The 23,918-nt window shown below is 46.0% G+C and overlaps 1 protein-coding gene across 1 annotated transcript; it reads left to right on the top strand.

Annotated features, from left to right (window-relative positions):
- Positions 1 to 10,159: 10,159 nt before the first annotated feature.
- On the top strand, positions 10,160 to 23,812 carry LOC311111724 (regulation of nuclear pre-mRNA domain-containing protein 1A-like). Its single transcript, XM_084154534.1, has 7 exons — positions 10,160 to 10,502; positions 16,686 to 16,815; positions 16,913 to 17,019; positions 18,400 to 18,494; positions 18,876 to 19,002; positions 19,580 to 19,755; positions 22,185 to 23,812. Exons 1-7 carry the CDS (start codon positions 10,352 to 10,354, stop codon positions 22,338 to 22,340), a joined length of 942 nt encoding a protein of 313 aa, XP_084010660.1. The 5' UTR covers positions 10,160 to 10,351; the 3' UTR covers positions 22,341 to 23,812.
- Positions 23,813 to 23,918: the final 106 nt, after the last annotated feature.

The raw sequence follows: 23,918 nt of genomic DNA on the forward strand, positions 1-23,918 counted from the left end.
GTCACGAATTCAGCCGAGGCTGCCCCTCCTCCTTGCTCAGGCAGGCTTCGGCGTTCGTCGTCACCGGAGTACTAGCTGCCACCGATCTATGTTTCTGTGTTCCACTTGTTTTGTCTTGATTGCACACACCTGATTCCCATCACGTTAATTTGTTTCCCTATTTTACCCTCTGGTTTCCTCATGGTGTTGTGCGTGATTGTTCGTTGTTTTGCTGTCTTTCTTGTGAGCTGGTATTTTTTCTTCCCTGCGTGGAAGTTATGCTCTGTTACTTTTGTTTAGTAAAGTACGTTGTTTACTAAGTTCTGTGTCCTGCGCCTGACTCCGTCCTACCGCTACACACTGACGCATGACAGAATCACGCACCCATAATGGAGTCAGCAGGCACATTCATTCCTCCAGTATCAGTGGAGGAACGCATCCAGCAGCACTCAACCATGCTACAGACTCTGGATCGAGTACTACAGTCGATGGAGCGTTGGGAGAGAGGGGGTTTGCCTACACCTCCTCCCACTACAAATCCCCCCACATCGCTGTCTACTTCTTCACCACCTAGATCCAGTGGGATTCTGCTCTCGCTCCCGAGGGCATATGATGGAACAGCTGCCGGGTGCCAGGGGTTTCTGCTCCAGGTGGAGCTTTATCGGGCAACCATCCACCCGGCTCCCTCGGGATACGAGAGCGTGTCCGCCCTCATCTCCTGTCTGTCGGGGAGAGCGCTCGAGTGGGCCAACGCTTAGTGGGGAGGTATAGACGCAGCATCGGTGTGCTATGAGGATTTCATCCGCCGCTTCTGGGCAGTTTTTGATCATCCACCGGAAGGGAGAGCGGCAGGGGAACGGTTGTTCCACCTCAGACGGGGGAGGAGGAGCGCACAGGACTTCACACTGGACTTCAGGACCTTGGCAGCCAGTGCGGGATGGAATGAGAGGGCCCTGATCGACCATTACAGATGCAGCCTACGGGAGGACGTTTGTCGAGAGCTGGCCTGCAGGGACACCACCCTCAACCTGGACCAGCTGGTGGACTTATCTATACGGCTGGATAACCTGTTGGCCACCCGCGGACGTTCAGATCAGGGTCCGTCCAGTCTATCACCCAGCACTTCCGACCCTACACCGATGGAGCTCGGAGGTGCTGATTTAAGGGTTACCGGAAGGGGGCTGTTTCCTGCACCAACTGTGGCCGCAGAGGACACACTGCTGGTCGGTGCTGGAAAGGGTCCTAAGGGAATCGAGGCAGCAGGCAGGGCACTGGAGGACCATCCCAGGGGAGTAGGCACCCGACTCACCCAGAGCTCCCTGTTGCTCACATGTGTGTTCACGTCGATGAGATTTTCAGGGACCTGCACGGACAGGGTGTAGTGGTGTATATAGATGATATTCTCCTCTACTCCGCTACACGGGCCGAACATGTGTCCCTGATGCGCAGGGTGCTTGGTCGACTGTTGGAAGATGACCTGTACGTCAAGGCTGAGAAATGTCTGTTCTTTCAACAGTCCGTCTCCTTCTTAGGATACCGCCTGTCCGTGTCAAGGGTGGAGATGGAAAATGACCGCATTTCAGCCGTGTGTAATTGGCCGACTCCAACCACGGTAAAGGAAGTGCAGCGATTCTTAGGGTTTGCCAACTACTACCGGAGGTTTATCCGGGGCTTTGGTCAGGTAGCGGCTCCCATTACCTCCTTGCTGAAGGGGGGACCGGTGCGCCTGCAGTGGTCAGCTGAGGCAGACAGGGCTTTTGGTCACCTGAAGGCTCTGTTCACCTCGGCTCCCGTGCTGGCTCATCCGGATCCTTCCTTGGCATTCATAGTCGAGGTGGACGCGTCTGAGGCTGGGATAGGAGCTGTACTGTCTCAGCGCTCGGGTACACCACCAAAGCTCCGCCCCTGTGCTTTTTTTTCGAAGAAGCTCAGCCCGGCGAAGCGAAACTATGATGTGGGGGACCGGGAGCTGTTAGCTGTTGTTAAGGCTCTGAAGGCGTGGAGACATTGGCTTGAGGGGGCAAAACACCCTTTTCTCATTTGGACTGACCACCGCAATCTGGAGAACATCTGGGCGGCGAGGAGACTGAACCCTCGCCAGGCAAGGTGGGCCTTGTTTTTCACACGTTTTGTTTTCACCCTCTCGTACAGATCAGGTTCCCAGAATGCTAAGGCAGACGCTCTGTCCCGACTTTATGACACAGAGGAGCAGTCCAGGGAGCCCACTCCCATACTTCCGGCTTCTTGTCTGGTGGTATGGGAGGTTGACACGGACATCAAGCGGGCATTACGCACGGAGCCCACTCCCCCCCAGTGTCCAGTGGGTTGTGTGTACGTTCTGTCTGATGTCCGCGATCGATTGATCTATTGGGCTCATACGTCACCCTCTTCTGATCATCCTGGCATCGGTCGGACAGTGCGCTGTCTTAGTGGGAAGTACTGGTGGCCTACTTTAGCTGAGGACGTGAGGGTTTATGTTACCCCCTGCTCGGTGTGCGCCCAGTGCAAGGCACCTAGACACCTGCCCAGAGGGAAATTACAACCTCTACCCGTTCCACAACGGCCGTGGTCACACCTATCGGTGGATTTTGTTACGGACCTCCCTCCGTCACAGGGGAATACCACGATCTTAGTCGCTGTGGATTGGTTTTCTAAGTCCTGCCGTCTCATTCCCTTGCCCGGTCTCCCTACGGCCCTACAGACTGCTGAGGCCCTGTTTACACACGTCTTCCGGCCATACGGGGTACCTGAGGATATAGTGTCTGATCGGGGTCCCCAGTTCACATCAAGGGTCTGGAGGGCGTTCATGGACCATCTGGGGTCTCGATCAGACTGACCTCAGGGTTTCTCTCCGAGAGTAATGGGCAGGTGGAGAGAGTAAACCAGGATGTGGGTAGGTTTCTGAGGTCATATTGCCAGGACCGGCCGGGGGATTGGTCGGTGTACATCCCCTGGTCAGAGATGGCCCAAAACTCCCTCCGCCACTCCTCTACTGACCTGTCTCCATTTCAGTGTGTACTAGGTTATCAGCCGGTCCTGGCACCATGGCATCAGAGCCAGATCGAGGCACCTGCGGTGGATGAATGGTTTCGGCGCTCGGAGGAGACCTGGAACGCTGTCCATGTACGCCTGCAACGGGCTATCAGGCGACAGAAGGCGAGCGCCACCGCAGTGAGGCCCCGGTGTATGCACCGGGGGACCGGGTCTGGATCTCGACCCGAAACCTGCCCCTTCGCCTTCCCTGCCGGAAGCTGGGTCGGCGGTTTGTGGGGCCATTTAAAGTCCTGAGGAGATTGAACGAGGTATGTTATAGGTTACAGCTCCCTCCTGATCCCTCCCTCCTCAGGCCGGTGGTAGCTGGTCCGCTCCAGGAGTCTGAGGTGCGGGAGGTTCCTCCACCCCCACTGGACATTGAGGGGGCACCGGCGTACTCGGTCCGGGCCATCCTGGATTCGAGGCGTCGGGTGGGGGGCCTGTAGTATCTCGTGGAGTGAGAGGGGTACGGTCCAGAGGAACGGTGCTGGGTTCCTAGGAGGGACATCCTCGATCCCTCCCGGAAATGGTCAATCAGGGCCCGCTCGTTCCAGCCGGACCCTGCTGCCAGAGTCTGAAACTCCAACGCGAAGTCCTGCGCGGTCCTCGTCACCTGCCTCAGGTGGACCAGCCGCTCACCCGCCTCTCGACGGGAAAAAAAAGGGAAAAAAAGAGGACTGAGCACGCCCCCATTCTCATCGACGGGGCTGTAGTGGAACAGGTTGAGAGCTTCAAGTTCCTTGGTGTCCACATCACCAACGAACTATCATGGTCCAAACACACCAAGACAGTCGTGAAGAGGGCACGACAAAGCCTATTCCCCCTCAGGAGACTGAAAATATTTGGCATGGGTCCTCAGATCCTCAAAAAATTATACAGCTGCACCATCGAGAGCATCCTGACTGGTTGCATCATCGCCTGGTATGGCAACTGCTTGGCCTCCGACCGCAAGGCACTACAGAGGGTAGTGTATACGGCCCAGTATATCACTGGGGCCAAGCTGCCTGCCATCCAGGACCTCTATACCAGGCGGTGTCAGAGTAAGGCCCTCAAAATTGTCAAAGACTCCAGCCACCCTAGTCATAGACTGTTCTCTCTGCTACCGCACGGCAAGCGGTACTGGAGTGCCAAGTCTAGGTCCAAATGACTTCTCAACAGCTTCTACCCCCAAGCCATAAGACTCCTGAACAGCTAATCATGGCTACCCGGACTATTTGCACTGCCCCCCACCCCCTCCCCCCACCCAATCTTTTTACACTGCTGCTACTCTGTTAATTATTTATGCATAGTCACTTTAACTCTACCCACATGTACATATTACTTCAACCACCGGTGCCCCCGCACATTGACTCTGCACCAGTACCCCCCTGTATATAGCCTCCCTACTGTTATTTTATTTGACTTATGCTCTTTTTTTCTCAACACTTTTTTGTTGTTGTTTTATTTTACTTTATTTTATAAAAAATTAATGCACTGTTGGTTAAGGGCTGTAAGTAAGCATTTCACTGTAATGTCTGCACCTGTTGTATTCGGCGCATGTGGCCAATAAAATTTGATTTGATTTGACCCTCGGGCGGGTGATCGAAGACCGCCCGAAAGAGGCGCGCGAACTCCCTGTAGTCCTCCAACGCGGCTCCTCCTTCGTTCCACACCGCGTTGGCCCATTCCAGGGCTTTCCCCGTGAGGCAGGAAACGAGGACGGACACCTTCTCCTGTTCCGATGGGGCCGGTCGGATGGTGGAGAAGTGGAGCACCAGTTGAAGGATAAATCCTTGGCAGAGCGCCGCCATCCCATCGAACTCCTGTGGTCGGGATATCTGGATCCCTCTGGGTGTTGGGGTGTAGGTGGCTGGATCTGATTGACCAGCTGGTCTCGACGGATCGGGTCCTCTCCTCTCCAGGCGTTGGATGACCTGAAGAACCCGATCCATCGCTTCTCCCAAGCTGGCCAGCATCATGGAATGTTCCTGGACCCGTGCCACGACTCCAGGCATGCTCTCTTCTCCCGCTGACTCCATAGCGGGTGGGTGATTCTGTGATGAGTGTGATAGAAGGAGTCAGGCGCAGGAGGGTAAATCACAGAATACAGAGTTTATTCCTTTCCGTCACAGTTGCGCTGGATAGCGACATACAAACATAGGCACAGGGGAAACTCTCTACCCTGGCAATCACGGTACGGAAATACTCCAAACAATATACAAGCATAGGGGAAAATAAATCTACTCTTATACAATAAGAGAGTAGCTCAACCGAGCTACTCTACTCTCACATGGAACAATCACCCACACAGACAAGGGAGCAGAGGGAACACTTATACACAGACTAATGAGGGGATGAGAACCAGGTGTGTGTGATTAACAAGACAAGACAAGTGGAGTGATGATAATGGGAGCGGCAGTGGTTAGTAAGCCGGTGACGACGAACGCCAAAGCCTGCCCGAACAAGGAGGGGAGGCAGCCTCGGTGGAAGTCGTGACACCAGTCAGGTTTCAAGACTGGTCATTCAACTGAGACTGCTCTTCTCTGTGTCACAGAGGCTCTCCGCACTGCTAAAGTTAACTCTCTCTCCTCTGCTCTTATCCTTCTAGACCTATCTGCTGCCTTTGATACTGTGAACCATCAGATCCTCCTGTCCACCCTCTCCGAGTTGGGCATCTCCGGCGCTGCTCACTCTTGGATTGCGTCCTACCTGATAGGTCGCTCCTACCAGGTGGCGTGGCGAGAATCTGTCTCCGTACCACGTGCTCTCACCACTGGTGTCCCCCAGGGCACAGTTCTAGGCCCTCTCCTATTCTCTCTATACACCAAGTCACTTGGCTCTGTCATATCCTCACATGGTCTCTCCTATCATTGCTACGCAGACGACACACAATTAATTTTCTCCTTTCCCCCTTCTGATAACCAGGTAGCGAATCGCATCTCTGCATGTCTGGCAGACATATCAGTGTGGATGTCGGATCACCACCTCAAGCTGAAACTCGGCAAGTCGGAGCTGCTCTTCCTCCCGGGGAAGGACTGCCCACTCCATGATCTCGCCATCACGGTTGACAACTCCATTGTGTCCTCCTCCCAGAGTGCAAAGAACCTTGGCGTGACCCTGGACAACACCCTGTCGTTCTCCCCTAACATCAAAGCGGTGACCCAATTCCTGCAGGTTCATGCGCTACAACATTCGCAGAGTACGACCCTACCTTACACAGAAAGTGGCACAGGTCCTAATCCAGGCACTTGTCATCTCCCGTCTGGATTACTGCAACTCGCTGTTGGCAGGGCTCCCTGCCTGTGCCATTAAACCCCTACAACTTATCCAGAACGCTGCAGCCCGTCTGGTGTTCGACCTTCCCAAGTTCTCTCATGTCACCCCGCTCCTCCGCACACTCCACTGGCTTCCAGTCGAAGCTCGCATCTACTACAAAACCATGGTGCTTGCCTACGTAGCTGTGAGGGGAACGGCACCTCCTTACCTTCAGGCTCTGATCAGACCCTACACCCAAACGAGGGCACTATGTTCATCAACCTCTGGCCTGCTAGCCCTCCTACCTCTATGGAAGCACAGTTCCCGCTCAGCCCAGTCAAAACTATTCGCTGCTCTGGCACCCCAATGGTGGAACAAGCTCCCCCACGACGCCAGGACAGCGGAGTCACTGACCACCTTCCGGAGACACTTGAAACCCTACCTCTTTAAGGAATACCTGGAATAGTATAAAAGTAATCTTTCTCCACTTGTATCACAGCAAGTGTTATTTTTCCCCCACAGCTGTTGGAATGCTACAATCAAATGTCTCTGCATGTATTTTTTATGATTGTTTTCTGTATGATCTCTTGATTTGGTCTTCTACACCCAAGTCTCTATCAAATCATGTTGCCATCCCCAATATTCAGCTTCAACTGTGACTATCTTTCCACATTGCAACATAATACCGTAAGAATCTAACACTGACCAGGACTCAGTGGTAGACATAACATAGTAAACTTAAATCTGAGACACTCCAGTTAGTATGATATGTTACGTTTTGTATGGTATGTATTAATTTGTGGATGTCCATCATCCATATCATTCTGATATGTTACAAATTAGAATTTAAATTCATACAATATGTTACGTATTGCAATTTGTACAAAATGTAACGAAATTGTAAAACATATGATATGTTACGAATTCAAATTTGTTGTGGCTAACGTTAGGTAGGTGGCTTGGTGGCTAACGCTATCATTAGCTAGGTGGCTAACGTTAGCTAGGCTAGCGGTTAGGGTTAGGGTGGGGTTAAGGTTAGGAGTTAGGTTAAAGGGGAAGGGTTAGCTAACATGTTAAGTAGTTGCAAAGTAGAAAAACATTTGTAAGTAGTTGCAAAGTTGCTAAAATGCTAATGTTGTCCGTGATGAGATTCGAACACGCAACCAACCACCACTCCGACCAACCACCCTACTTTCGTTTTTGCCTTAAAGCTGCAATATGTAACTTTTTGGGTGACCTGACCAAATTCACATAGAAATGTGAGATATATACACTGCTCAAAAAAATAAAGGGAACACTAAAATAACACATCCTAGATCTGAATGAATGAAATAATCTTATTAAATACTTTTTTCTTTACATAGTTGAATGTGCTGACAACAAAATCACACAAAAATTATCAATGGAAATCAAATTTATCAACCGATGGAGGTCTGGATTTAGAGTCACCCTCAAAATTAAAGTGGAAAACCACACTACAGGCTGATCCAACTTTGATGTAATGTCCTTAAAACAAGTCAAAATGAGGCTCAGTAGTGTGTGTGGCCTCCACGTGCCTGTATGACCTCCCTACAACGCCTGGGCATGCTCCTGATGAGGTGGCGGATGGTCTCCTGAGGGATCTCCTCCCAGACCTGGACTAAAGCATCCGCCAACTCCTGGACAGTCTGTGGTGCAACGTGGCGTTGGTGGATGGAGCGAGACATGATGTCCCAGATGTGCTCAATTGGATTCAGGTCTGGGGAACGGGCGGTCCATAGCATCAATGCCTTCCTCTTGCAGGAACTGCTGACACACTCCAGCCACATGAGGTCTAGCATTGTCTTGCATTAGGAGGAACCCAGGGCCAACCGCACCAGCATATGGTCTCACAAGGGGTCTGAGGATCTCATCTCGGTACCTAATGGCAGTCAGGCTACCTCTGGTCGAGCACATGGAGGGCTGTGCGGCCCCCCAAAGAAATGCCACCCTACACCATGACTGACCCACCGCCAAACCGGTCATGCTGGAGGATGTTGCAGGCAGCAGAACGTTCTCCACGGCGTCTCCAGACTCTGTCACGTCTGTCACATGTGCTCAGTGTGAACCTGCTTTCATCTGTGAAGAGCACAGGGCGCCAGTGGCGAATTTGCCAATCTTGGTGTTCTCTGGCAAATGCCAAACGTCCTGCACGGTGTTGGGCTGTAAGCACAACGCCCACCTGTGGACGTCGGGCCCTCATACCACCCTCATGGAGTCTGTTTCTGACCGTTTGAGCAGACACATGCACATTTGTGGCCTGCTGGAGGTCATTTTGCAGGGCTCTGGCAGTGCTCCTCCTGCTCCTCCTTGCACAAAGGCGGAGGTAGCAGTCCTGCTGCTGGGTTGTTGCCCTCCTACGGCCTCCTCCACGTCTCCTGATGTACTGGCCTGTCTCCTGGTAGCGCCTCCATGCTCTGGACACTACGCTGACAGACACAGCAAACCTTCTTGCCACAGCTCACATTGATGTGCCATCCTGGATGAGCTGCACTACCTGAGCCACTTGTGTGGGTTGTAGACTCCGTCTCATGCTACCACTAGAGTGAAAGCACCGCCAGCATTCAAAAGTGACCAAAACATCAGCCAGGAAGCATAGGAACTGAGAAGTGGTCTGTGGTCACCACCTGCAAAACCAGTCCTTTATTGGGGGTGTCTTGCTAATTGCCTATAATTTCCACCTGTTGTCTATTCCATTTGCACAACAGCATGTGAAATTTATTGTCAATCAGTGTTGCTTCCTAAGTGGACAGTTTGATTTCACAGAAGTGTGATTGACTTGGAGTTACATTGTGTTGTTTAAGTGTTCCCTTTATTTTTTTGAGCAGTGTATGTCATTCTCATTGAAAGTACATCTAAGAAGAGGTAGATCTGTTTTATGTGCGCTATTTCTATGCTTCCCGTTCTTAAGTTTAGTTTTTGCGTCTTTTACTTTTGGTTTTGTAAACCAGCTTCAAACAGCTGAAAATACAACATTTTTGGTTATTGAAAATATATTTCAGAGCGGTTTAGATCGTACATTGATTCTCTACACAATTTTTTTGTCACAAACTGAAATTATGTGAACTACTCGAATTTTTGCAACCAGGAAATGGCAAAGTGATTTCTGCCTATTGCACCTTTAAGTAACCTTCTGTCTTTTTTTATTTTAATTTAATTTTATCTTTTATAAAATATACAAAACATACACATACAAATGACAAAATCATTCAAACATCAACTACATCACACCTGCCTAGACCCACTAGCACACACCCCCATCTCAAACGCCAGCAACACTTTCCGCCACATGGCCTGAAACTGCACCATTTTGTTTCTCTCCGTAGCCCACACACTTTTAATATTTAAATAATACATCCAGAGTGGCACAGCGGTCTAAGGCACTGTATCTCAACGCTAGAGGTGTCACTACAGACCTTGGTTCGATCCCTGGCTGTATCACATCCGGCCGTGATCGGGAATCCCATAGGACGGCGCACAATTGGCCCAGAGTCCTCCAGGTTAGGGGAGGATTTGGCGGGGGTAGTCCATCATTGTAAATAAGAATTTGTTCTTAACTGACTTGCCTAGTTAAATACAAAATTAGATTTTTCCATTGTGTTAATTATGACAGATTGATTGATTCACAAGACGGATTAAAAATAAATGTATGTCTTATGTAACCATACCAAACATAACATTTCAGACTAATTAGAGTGTCCCGGAATTACGTTTACTATGAGACCAGGCTGCTAACACAGTTCATGAGAATGTAACAAGAATGCAACGTGGTATGTTTTACTAGCCAGATCCCGCCTTCATTCTAGAATGAACCAATGAAAATACAGAAACAGACGTGCGCCTAAATAAAGAGGGCAACGTGACCCTGCCTTCGTCCGTACACGCTTGCAGGGCTGCAGCTTTTTAAATACAGAAACAGACGTGCACGTAAATAAAGACGACAAAGTGACCCTGCCTCGGTCCGTACACACTTGCAGGGCTGCAGGTTTTGCACATAGCGTGCTAGCTAGCTAGGTAGATTGCTAACTTAGCTAGCTGTACGACCTAGCTAGCATCCAATATCTGTTTTCCCCCAAAAGTCGTCGACATGTCGGCATTTTCAGAGGCAGCGTTGGAGAAGAAACTATCGGAGCTTAGCAACTCCCAACAAAGTGTTCAGACACTGTCACTTTGGCTTATCCATCATAGAAAACACTCGAAGACCATCGTCAACGTTTGGTTCAACGAATTGAAAAAAGGTAATGTTAGCTAGCGCGAGTTAAAATATATTAATCAATATTAGCATTTATCTTCTATTTAGCTATGAATGACTACACAGTCATATCAAGTGTAGCTAGCTAACGTGTTAACGAAAACTTGCTACGGTTAGTTAGCAAGCTTTTTAGCTAGCTACTGTTAGCTGAACTAGCAATGTTAGCAACTTAGCTTCTTACCTAGGTAGATGGCTAACCTTTGCAAGTAAACAAACATAAAATGTCTTAATTTGACCACATCACAATCTACTAACCATGTCATTAACTTTTCTCTAATCTAAATAACGTCAGTTTGTTAGCTACTGACGGTTGGATACTTTACTAACTAGCTAACTTGTTTGTCAATTGTGTAACTAACTTACAGTAGTTAGTTAGCTAATTGATTGCAAATGCAGGCTTGCTAACAAGCTAGTTAACAAACTTAACATTAGTTCTAGCTCACTGTCTCCCCCCCTCTAGGGTGCTTGGGGATAGTCTGTTAACAATCACCCTGCTACGGTATTGCTTGTATGGACAACTAGACTGACACGAGGCCCCAGTCAAGCCAGCCAGCTGCTAGCTAGGTACCTCACAAGTCCTTAGGCCTTATAAAGTTGCAATTTAGTTAGAATGCCAAGTTAATACAGTGCCTTCAGAAAGTATTCATACCCCTTGACTTATTCCACGTTTTGTTGTGTTACGGCCTGAATTCCAAATAGATTTAAGCAAATTTATAGAAAATTGTATTCAGAAATATCTTATTTACATAAGTATTCAAAACCCCTTGTAGAAGAACCTTTGGCTGTGATTACAGCTTTGAGTCGTCTTGGGTAGGTTGATCAGCTTTGCACATCTGGATTCAAAGATTTTCTCCCATTCTTCCTTGCAGATGTACTCAAACTTTGTTAAGTTAGATGGGGAGCGGCGGTGAACGGCAATCTTCGTGTTTCCACAGTTTTTCAATGCGATTCTAGTCTGGGCTTTGGCTGGGCCACTCAAGGACTTTCACGTTCTTGTTCTGAAGCCATTGCAGCGTTGCTTTGGCTGTATGCGTGGGGTCATTGTCCTGTTGGAACGTAAATCTTTGCCCCAGTATGTTTGCACTCTGAAGCAGACTCTCATCAAGGATTTGCCTGCATTTGGCTCCATTTTATTGTTCGCTCTATCCTTACCAGTCCCTGCCGCTGAAAAGCATTCCCATAGCATGATGCTGCCATCACCATGCTTCACAGTAGGGATGTTAGACAGGTGATGAGCTTTGCCTGGTTTTCTCCAGACATGGCCAAAGAGAATCTTGTTTTCTCTGTCATTATGGGTTATTTTGTCTGTTTGTAGATGGGTGAGAATACAAATCCATATTGAATTTGGGCTGTAACACAACATTTGGAGTAAGTCAAGGGGAATGAGTACTTTCTGAATGCACTGTATGTATCTCAATAAAGTTGGGTCATTGGAGTGATTGCTCTGATAGTGTATGAGAATGCAGTAACTATTAGCTAGCTACTAATTTTAGTCCTAAAACCAGGTAGTCTTGTGACAGGTAGAGCCCCTCTCTTTGGGACCCCACTTCACTATCAGACATATCCTATTATGTTCTACTTAACATCAGGGTGAACAAGGGTCAGTATTGCTGCCCATAAAAATGTACACATGTAAGTAGCTTGTAGCTAGCCCAAGATGTTCTGTTAAGGAGTAATGGTAACGTTCGTCTCCTTAAGGTACTTATGTTACTTTCAGAGGTAGACTGGCTCTGGCAGCTAAAACAGCTGCCAGAGCCCTTCCCTTTTCCACATTTTGTTACATTACTGCCTTATTCTAAAATGTATTTAATTAATTTTTTCCTCATCAATCTACACACAATACCCCATAATGACAAATCGAAAACGTACATACCTTATTAGTATTCAGACCTTTTGCTATGAGACTCGAAATTGAGCTCCAGTGCATTCTGTTTTCATTGATCATCCTTGAGATGTTGCTACGACTTGATTGGAGTCCACCTGTGGTAAATTCAATTGATTGGACATGATTTGGAAAGGCACACATCTCTCTATATAAGGTCCCACAGTTGACAGGTAATGTCAGATCAAAAACCATGAGGTCGAAAGAGTTGTCCGTAGAGCTCCGAGACAGGATTGTGTCGAGGCACAGATCTGGGGAAGGGTACCAAAACATTTCTGCAGCATTGAATGTCTCCAAGAACACTCCATCATTCTTAAATGGAAGAACCACCAAAACTCTTCCTAGAGCTGGCCGCCCGGCCAAACTGAGCAATTGGGGGAGAAGGGCCTTGGTCAGGGAGGTGACCAAAAACCAGATGGTCACTCTGACAGAGCTCCAGAGTTCCTCTGTGGAGATGGGAGAACCTTCCAGAATAACAACCATCTCTGCAGCACTCCACCAATCAGGCCTTTATGGTAGTGGCCAGACGGAAGCCACTCCTCAGTAAAAGGCACACGACAGCCCGCTTGGAGTTTGCCAAAAGGCACCCAAAGGACTCTGACCATGAGAAACAAGATGCTCTGGTCTGATGAAACCAAGATTGAACTCTTTGGCCTGAATGCCAAGCGTCACGTCTGGCGGAAACCTGGCACCATCCCTACGGTGAAGCATGGTGATGGCAGCATCATGCTGTGGGGATCTTTTTCAGGGACTGGGAGACTAGGCAGGATCGAGGAAAAGCTGAACGGAGCAAAGTACAGAGAGATCCTTGATGAAAACCTGATCCAGAGCACTCAGGACCTCAGACTGGGGTGTAGGTACACCTTCCAACAGGACTACGACCCCACACAGCCAAGACGACGCAGGAGTGGCTTCGGGACAAGTCTCTGTCCTCGAGTGGCCCAGCCAGAGCCTGGACTTGAACCCGATCAGACATCTCTGGAGAGACCTGAAAATAGCTGTGCAGTGACACTCCCCATCCAACCTGACAGAGCTTGAGAGGATCTGCAGAGAAGAATGGGAGAAACTCCACAAATACTCCACAAATACAGGTGTGCCAAGCTTGTAGCGTCATACCCAAGAAGACTCAAGGCTATATTCACTGCCAAAGATGCTTCAACAAAGCACTGAGTAAAGGTTCTGAATACTTATGTAAATGTGATATTTCAGTTTATTTTTTATAAATTTCTACACCTGTTTTTGATTTGTCATGATGGGGTATTGTGTGTAGATTGAGGGGAAAATAAACTATTTAATCAATTTTAGAATAAGGCTGTAACGTCACAAAATGTGGGAAAGGTGAATGGGTTTGAATACTTTCTGAATGCACTGTAAATACGCCATCTAAACTTGAATCCCAGAAATGTTCCTTATCCACGAAAAGCTTATTTCCCTAATTTTGTTCACAAATGTGTTTACATCCTTGTTAGTGAGCATTTCTCATTTTCCAAGTTAATCCATCCACCTGACAGGGATATCAAGATGCTGATTAAATGGTATGATCATTACACAGGTGCACCTTGTGCTGGGACAATAAAAGGCCACTAAAATGTGCTGTTTTTTGTCGCACAACACAACGCGTGCACTTGGCATGCTGACTGCAAGAATGTCCACCAGCGCTGTTGCCAGAGAATTGAATGTTAATTTCTCTACCATAAGCTGCCTCCAACGTTGTTTTAGAGAATTTGGCAGTACGTCCAACCGGCCTCACAACTGCAGACCACGTATAACCACACCAGCCCAGGACCTCCACATCCGGCTTCTTCACCTGCGGGATCGTCTGAGACCAGCCACCCGGACGGCTAATGGAACTGTGGGTTTGCACAACTGAAGGATTTCTTTATAAACTGTCAGGAACCATCTCAGGGTAGCTCATCTCATTCTAATGGAACCTTTTTTATCGAAGGATTTCTCACACTTCACTGCCACCAGGTCTCAATGTGTGAAACATATTGTAATGAGTGCCATATTTATCTCTAGAAAGCTGTAGGGTGGCTGTTGAATAATAATACTTTAAAAACATTTTTTTTGCTGATTTGAACTCAGGTACTTTTGTTGTGTGAACTTGTGTCAGAAACCGTCTCGGGGAAGCTCATCTGCGTGCTCGTCGTCCTCACCAGGGTCTTGACCTGACTGCACTTTGGCGTCGTAACTGGCTTTAGTGGACAAATGCTCACCTTCGATAGAGAAGTGTGCTCTTCACGGCTGAATCTTGGTTTCAACAGTACATGGCAGATTGTGTCTTGTGGGCGAGCGGTTTGATGATGTCAACATTGTGAACAGAGTGCCCCATGGTGGCGGTGGGGTTATGGTAATGGAAGGCATAAGCTTACGAACAACAATTGCATTTTATCGATGGCAATTTGAATGCACCGAGAGAGATGAGATCCTGAGGCCCATTGTTGTGCCATTCATCTGCTGCCATCACCTCATGTTTCAGCATGATAATGCACAGCCCAATGTCGCAAGGATCTGTACACAATTCCAGGAAGCTGAAAATGTAATGTCTTCCATGGCCTGCATACTCACCAGAGGTCACCCATTTGAGCATGTTTGGGATGCTCTGGATTGCCGCGTATGACAGTGTTCCAGTTCCAGCCAATATCCAGCAATTTCGCACAGCCACTGAAGAGTGGGACAACATTCCACAGGCCACAATCAACAGCCTGATCAACTCTATGCGAAGGAAATGTGTTTCTCTGTGGTCCTCTGTAGCTCAGCTGGTAGAGCACAGCGCTTGTAACGCCAGGTTAGTGGGTTCGATCCCCGGGACCACCCATACACAAAAATGTATGCACGCATGACTGTAAATCGCTTTGGATAAAAGGGTCTGCCAAGTGGCATATTATTATTTGCGCTGCACGAGGCAAATGATGGTCACACCAGATACTGACTGGTTTTCTGATCCACACCCCTACTTTACATATTATTATTTTTTAAGGTGTCTGTGACCAACAGATGCATATCTGTATTCCCAGTCATGTGAAATCCATAGATTAGGGCCTAATGAATTTATTGCAATTGACTGATTTTCCTTATATGAACTGTAACTCAGTAAAATCTTTCAAATTGTTGCGTTTAGATTTTTGTTCAGTGTAAATCCCTTTTTACTTTCATCAAAATAATTGTACAAATGCAAAATATGCGTCTTAATGTTCAGACTGCGCATCGGGGCTCTTAACAAAACTCACCCGTACAGAAGACTCCTTTGTCCAATGACTTGTGTAATGGATTGGAATGAAGTAGGTTATAGCCTATGTGCTTCTTAAGAAATGTTTTCCAAAAACTTCTCTCTGCATCACGTCACTGCACATGAGTGATGGGCTATATCTGTGAAATAGGTTCACAGACCGACAATAGCCCACCTATTTGACTCATCTAGGCAGCCTACATTCCCTGCTTTGCCAATGACTGTTCACAAGAAAATCGTTACCTGGAAACACTAATGGAACCTTTTTTTGTATGGAAGGATTTCTCACTACACTGCCACAAGGTCTCAATGTGTGAATACCTGTTGTAATGACTGCAACATTCAGCTGTAGAACGCTGTAGTGTGGCTATTTCATTATTTTTGAGCTCAGATATTTTTGCTATATGAAATTGATGATCAGATGTTTCATTTTAATACTGAATGCTTAAAATGTGCCTGGGAAGAGGACAATCTGCATTGTGTATGACATTAGTCTACCAATACCTGTAGCTGTCTCTTATGTAGCCTACTGCCTAAATACAAATCTGAGCTTTTGTGCTAGTTGGAGCTAAGGAGTGGTATTTGATTCGGTCTGTGTTTTCCTTTGGGTAAAAGAGCACAATGATATCCCATTTGGGCCTCTATTTTGGGAGCTGCTGACTCTCTTCTGTGGACTGGGAATAGCATCTGATGTCTTAGCATTGGCCTGCCTGTAGCCTACTCATGGTTAGTTGTGCTCTCATTTTGTAGGTTTCTTACTTCCTATTTCTTTGTCATCACTGTCCTTGGTGTTTTGAATGAATTCACTAACCACAAGTCACAAATGGGGTTATCTCTGACTTTCTAATTTTGTGTCAGTCTGTGCCTAAAGCTTCAATGCCGCAAATTCACAGTCAGTGTTGGTAGATGAAAGCTGTAAGCCATAGCAAAGGCTACAAGTAGGTCCTCTTTCTAGTCACGAGCATTAATGCTTTAAATAGATAAGTGGTGTGCTTGCTTTGTGTAGTTTCACTCTGCTTTGACTGTTTCCCACAGTTGACTGTGATCTCTGTCTGCAGCCAAGGTATCCAGGAAGCTCACCTTCCTCTACCTCGCCAACGATGTCATCCAGAACAGCAAGAAGAAAGGACCCGAGTTCACCCAGGACTTTGCTCCTGTCATCGTTGATGCCTTCAAACACGTGTCCAGGTGAGGGGTGAAATGCAGTCAAACCTGGCTCCCGCTGTTTTCGCTATTGTCGTGATTGGAGCATGAGCCTGCTGATGGTAATTAGTTGTGTGTGCAGGGAAGGAGAGGACGGATGTAAGAAACAGCTGGGCCGGGTTCTGTCCATCTGGCAGGAGAGAGCTGTGTATGAGAACAACCTGCTGGACCAGCTCTCTCACGTCCTGCGTAAGTACCCTCCTAACCAACTTACACCTCGGGTGTGTATCAATAGTCTTAAGTGGCTTGCTTGTCCTGGTCTCCTCCATCTACTCTGATCTGAAAACATAGTATGCTTGAAAGGAGGTACGGGCATTCACTAGTCATTACTTCACATAAGTGAGTGGCCGTGTCCGACTAGCGTACTACAAACTTAAACTGTATACTATGTACTCATCGTTGCATACTATTTAGCACGTACCGTTTAGTAAAAAGTATGCAGTATGCAACTGCAGTAGGTGGGGCAAGGCCGAGTGGGGGTGGATTTTTCCAATTTCGACAGATGTGCATCGCATTAACCAGCCTGATAATAGCTCATTTCCAATTTGATTAATTTCTCTAAACTCTGAATATGAATGGAGTTATAGACCTACTCAGGCTGGTTATAGGCAGACTATTACATTCAACCTATATCATAGTAGACCATGTAGCCCATCTATCCTGTTTAAAAAGGACTGAAGACAGAAACAGATCATTTCAACATTTATTAGTGAAACCAAAGTGCTTTAACATATATAAATTAAATAGCCTAGTACATGCACCAAAACTTTTCAAATGTTCAAATCAAAAGGCAGAGAAAAAGTTAGGAACCGCTGGCTGGCAACATAATAAACTAAAGCACTGATCATTGGGAACGAGATCAGAATGACTGCTAAGGCTTGATCCATACATTCAATAATGGGTAGCCTAGCCTACAAAAATTGAACGATCCATATGTTCAAATCAAAAGGCCTGATTAACATGACATCAATAACGCAACCCCATCCCGAGTCCCCGGTGCCGATACGTTCAGAAATCAAAAGATTTAGTTACATTTCGTTTTAAAAGCTCTGACGAAGGCCAAGAGAACAAACACTTTTCAGTGAGAAAACAGAAATCTAAGACTTCTGTTTTCAAAGACGTAGCCTACGATGTAATACTCGTGATCATTTCCCAATTAAGTAGCCTAGTTGTTGTTTGGCTACTTGAAGAGAACTAGGGCCTATGACTAGGGCAGACCACCTCTTCCAATGCATTGTGGGAAAGTGTGCGTCAAATTCTACTAGATGAAGAGCTGAAATAAGTACAACATCCTGGCATTTCAAGCACTTGATAAAAAATTTTTTTGCATACTGGGAATGAGTCATGTGTTATTGCGTTGTTTCCCTGCCATTCGTTGATTTCAGTAGCACATCCCTATATCTAATTGATCAGCTGAAGTGAGTGACATTTAAAGTATACACTTTTTTTGCGTACTCAAATGTCCAATGTGTATTCGGACACGGCCAGTGTCAAAGGATGTGACGTATTCGTATCAGTGTGTTGTCACCTTCTTCCCATGAGTGCTCACCCTGTATCCATGTTCTACAGTGGGAGAGAAGAAGGCCAAGAAGAGGCCGTATGAGGAGATTCAACTGGACGACCAAGATCTGGCCTCCCAGAGCTCCCCAGCAGAGCCCCCACAGGTACAGGCCAACCCAACACCTCACGGGGGGGTGACATGGAGTGTGTGTGTTGGGGAGGGGGGCTGTGTAATGGCTTGGTTCATTCAACCGATCAGAGGTTCTTTCTGTCGTTGCATTTACCTCTTCGTATCCCACTTAACAGTTTTCGTATCCACATGACTTTAAGCGGAGTTGCTTTGTTAGTTCCTTGTCTTCTTAGAAAGTATGCCAAACATCTAACTGCAATATGGGACTCTCTCCTCTGTCGCCATCTGTCATTTCTCCCTTCTCTTTTCCCTTATTTCCTGCCTGTCCTCACTTTCCTTCACGTCTTTTTTTCCCCACCTCTCCTCACTCTCCCCCTCCCCTCTTCCCTCTTTTTCTACCTCTCCTCCCTCTCAGACGGCGGAGTTAATCCGGGCCCTGCAGGAGCTGGAGAATGCAGCCTCCGGGGACTCGGCGCTGCGCCAGCGGATCTCCTCCCTGCCTGCTGAGGTGCAGGACCCGTCACTGCTGCACAGGATCACAGGTGGGCCCTGGCATACACTTCTATCTCACACTAGCTACAGTCAGCCATGCGGAATGCTCCAGAGTGGTGCTGTTGGCAGGGGTGTGGGGGGGCACAGTGGTCAGGAGGGTGGTTGGGCTCCAGAACGAGGCTTGGCCGTTGCAGTACTGCTGTGCTGACACCTGCAGGTGCCCCAGCTGTGTGTAGCCTAGTTTTTGAAGTGACGGGGAACGTGTTAGTGCTGTCTTCTGAAAAACCACGACAGACACCATGCTACACTTTAAACATTAGTCAGTTTAACAGTTAAACATGCTGTATATTAGTTGGCCCTACAATTAAGCAAATCTTTCAATCACATAAGTCCCTTCTCAGTCAGCCACAACTGACAAAAGGCTGTTAAGTTGGGGATGTAACGATAGGCTCTTATGTCCTCACCCAATTGACCTAACAATGCTCATTACACACACACACACACACTCTGTCAGTGCTTGATATAGTTTGTCATCATTGGAGACACCCACTTGTTGAATGAGGTGTCGCAATTAACCCATTCAGCTTAAATTAATTATTTCTCTCCCCCCTGTCCTCACTGTCTCAGATAAAGAGCAGGGCGAGCGCCTGTCCAGGCTGGTCGAGGAGGCGTGCATGCTGCTGGCGGACTACAGCGGCCGTTTGGCGGCAGAGGTTGACGACCGGCGGCAGCTCACGCGCACCCTCACCCTGTTTCTACACAGCCAGAGGGACGGCCTGGCCCAGAACGAGCAGAAACTAGAAGTGCGTAAATAATCATCTATTTTATTATTTCACTACACACCCTCTTCTGTCATTCTCCATCTTCATTCTGTCTGTCTCACATGTTCTCTTTTTGTAGCATGCTTTTTCCTGTTTGTGTCCTGTATCACCTCACCCTTTCAGGTGGTATGCTTTGAATGTCTCCAATTGAATCGAATGGAGACTGCTCACATTTTGCCACGAGCAACACTTCTGAAGTATAATAATGTTCTGTCCCTTACCGAGTAAATCGTTGATGGGACAAATTTGTTTTATTTGGCCATGTCCAAACTTGAGATATGCATGCTTAACTGGAACTGTCATGCAAATTCTGCATTGTCAGTGGGAGATTTGCACAACAGTTTGAGTTAATGTTTACCTCAAGTTAGGATTCAAGTCACTATGCCTCTCTCCACTTTCCAGTGGCTTCTTCCTCCCCCAGAATGCTTTAGCAAAGATGACATCTCTCACTCCATTACTTGCAAAACCACTACAAACTATTTCCATTGGTTTGTAAAACACGGTGGAGGAAAAATGTATGTTTTTTTTCAAATTGCTGAATGCATAACTGTCCAGCCTTTACCCACAGGAAGTCAGCAAGATCAAGTCTTCTGGTCTATGTATCTGCAGTTCAACAAATCTCTCTTGTAATAAAGAAAAAAAAGAGAATAAAAAATTAAACTGAATCTGAGTGCTGTTATTTGCTGCTACTTGTGTGCATACTGGTGGTGGTGGGTTGAATGACTCCAGTCCTATTTGATTGACTTTATTTTTTAGTTTCATGGTATTAAATAATATGAATGAAACACTATCTTGTTAAACATAACACTCAACTTCCTGTTATGTTATTGCAAACACATTACATATTTTTGTAAAACTAAACCTAGTTTTCATAGTCATTCATGACCAGATACTTTACATTGGAAATAGTTATTGAGGTCATAGCTTCAACAAAATATAAAAGTAGACCAGAGAAATGGGATTAAATGCCGTTAAGAGTTGTACTCAATGCAGACAGTTATTACAGACAGGCTCACATTACATTTGTTCATTTATTTTAAATGAAGTGCATTCTGACTAGAGTTATAAACTTAACCAAACACTCTTAATAATATTATTATTCTTACTCATACGGGGTAGTGAAAATGTCTGAAGGCATTTTCAGCAGGTGTATATTATGTTCATTGTGGTCTGCAAATATGATTTTGGTTTCCTCTCAATTTGAATTGTCAAGCCCCTAAACCAGGTGCGGGACACTGGTCCTGGAGGGCTGCAGTATGTGCAGGCTTTTGTTGCAGCCCAGCACTAACACACCAAATCACTAATAATAATGGTCATCCGTAATAGACCACAATTCATCTAATCGGGTGTTAGAACAGGGCTGGAATAAAAAGCTGAACACTACAGCTCCCCAGTACTAGAGTTGCCCACCCTCTTTTTCTAAACACATGCTTCCTAGTGTCAGGATTATTGGTTATATGGCTGTTTACACAGGCAGCCCAATTCTGATATTCTTTTCCACTAATTGGTCTTTTGACCAATCACGTCAGATCTTGTCACATCAGCTCTTTTTCAGCGCTGATCTGATTGGTCAAAAGACCAATAAGTGAAAAAAATATCAGAATTGGGCTGCCTGTGTGAATAGCCCTTTTTGTGCCCTGGGTTCAGGGTGGTTTTACTCTCCTATACTGAGGATAGGGGTTACTAGTATGTACCCAGTCGTGTAGGGGAGTCATACACTTCAGTTAAGGGGTTGTTTGTCAAACTGGGCCTTGGTTACTTAGCATATCCTTGACTTGCCTATAAGGTTGAATTTCTCCACACTGTACTATTAATTTGACTGATTTAATGCACAATTTGAATAGTTAGATTAGTCATACTGGCTTAAAAATAGGAGATAAGGAAACCTCTTCGTTTTTCTGTAGCAAATACTGACTGGATCAAACACTAGTTTCTGTCACTTGAAATGTAATGAAAGGATTTCATAGCTCACAACTTTAATGACAGAATGGCTATAGTAAAGGTCTTTCAGAAATATTTCCCTTGCCATCACTGTGATCCTGATGTGAGAGGTTGTAGGGTGATGATGGTTTTCAGTTCAAGAAACAAATACTAACACACACTAGTAATATAAAACTACGGACGAAAGAATACACAGTACATTTTTCACTCTACTCTTTCATTTAAAATTTTCTGTTTGTCACTTATAAAAGTAAATAGGACTTCACAATGAAACCGAAATGATTGAATGTCATCAATTTACTCGGATGTGCCCAAGTTACTTTGTAAACCCTCCCTTTCCCTAACCATTGTGCTAAAAGGTTTACCGTGAACGCCAAGATGATGTCTAACAATTGAACAGCATATCCAACTCGAAGTATAATGTTGTACAAAACATATCACATCACTCTTCATACCTGCTCTTGTTTCAGGAGTACAAGCGCAAGCTGGCACGGGTGACCCAGGTACGGAAGGAGCTGCGTACTCGTCTCAGCAACCTACCGGACCTCTCTCTGCTCCCCAGTGTGACCGGTGGACATTTGCACCTGCCCTCATCTGGTGTCGAACTTTATGACCCCACAGCCTGACAGTTCACCTGTGCTTCTCACCCCTGACTGACCATCCACCCTCTGATTGACACATCTCTCGCCCTATTTAACATGTGGACTTCACTAAGTGGACATCAAAGTCACTTAGTAACCTTTGATTGACGCATCTCCCAACCTATCATTGACCATGTGCATCTTGCCATTGCGCCACTTACTGTTTGACTTAGGCTCTCTCCTATCTTTCCCCATGTAGTCATGTTTATCATTCCTTCCCGATTGACACTGTTCATGCCTCTCTTACCAATCATCATGTAACCCTCCTATTTGCCAATAATCCCTCTTATTCTTTTCACAATAGATCATTTGTCTGATATATATATATATATATATATAATTGATATATAAATCCTATGCTTTCACATCTATTGCTATTTAATGAAAGGCATGACCCATGTTTTCCATACATAATGAACTCTCTTTCTTCCCCTCTTCTGTTCTTCCTCTGAATACATGTACTGGTTTAGTGATTCCCTCTTGGCTTTCACCAACAGTCTTCCCATGATATTCCTCTTCTGTTTCCCCTCGACACCTAACCCCAACCTCCCCAAAATTGTCAGGAAGATATTGTTGTAATATTATTTTTGTATTTACAGGTATAGTGAATTTAGATAGCACCAGAAATTGTATAATGCAGTAGTCCCAATGAATACATCCCCTCAGTGTGGTATCAATATAATCAGCTGCAGTATTTTATTACAAATGATTATCATCTTTATGTGTTATTTTATAACTGCTCTAAAGTATTCCCATTATGCGGACACAGCTCACTGGGTTTTAGATCTTGCTCTTGGGTGCTTCACTAATAGCAGGGATTGTTACTGTTTAAGTTCTAAATTAATGGCCTTAAAACAATTAATCCTGTTCAGAGAAGTTCTCTTGCCCAGATTTAATTGTAAAATTAAATAGTTGGGAAATGTTAGGTTACTGTTAAAAGTAACAGGTTTTCACTTGTTTTGAGAAAAGCTTTTGAAAAAACAAAAACATCCATTGTTAATTGTAAACATTGTTCTTGAAGCGGTAACCTATTTATTTATTTTTACCTCATAGACAAAGTTGCCTGTAAATACTAGGAACCAATTGGTTTTATCTTGTATTGTCATTATGGGCTCCCGAAGACCTGGTAGTCATTCCAGAAAAGCCTTGAGTCTCATTGCAGATGGAGCTTTATAGATGTTTAATGTCTCCATAATAGTTGAAGCCTTTCCCATATTGGAACAAGTGAGTGGAGACATCAGTGTTGTGTGCTTGTTTACTGTATAACTTACTGCCCCTTGGTTTTAACCTCTAGTGAATGTTGTTCAGCCACCTATGATAGCTATGCTCTTTAAAGAACTTGAAGGGGCCCACTGTTTGAAAAACCATACCTTATAACTTACTTGACTGATTTGTAAGTGTTCATTGAAACACAAATTGTTGTAACGCGTTCAGTTCTCAGAACCAAATAAACAGCAAAACAGAGGATAATTTATCAAGACTTGTTGTCATGTTTGCCTGCATCAATCCAGCATTATTTATTTTGGGGTGATTATTCCTTGTAGTTTTAAAATGTGCATATAC

The sequence above is a fragment of the Coregonus lavaretus genome (assembly GCF_964263955.1).
Source record: "Coregonus lavaretus genome assembly, chromosome: 3".
In the NCBI taxonomy this organism is placed as follows: Eukaryota; Metazoa; Chordata; class Actinopteri; order Salmoniformes; family Salmonidae; genus Coregonus; species Coregonus lavaretus.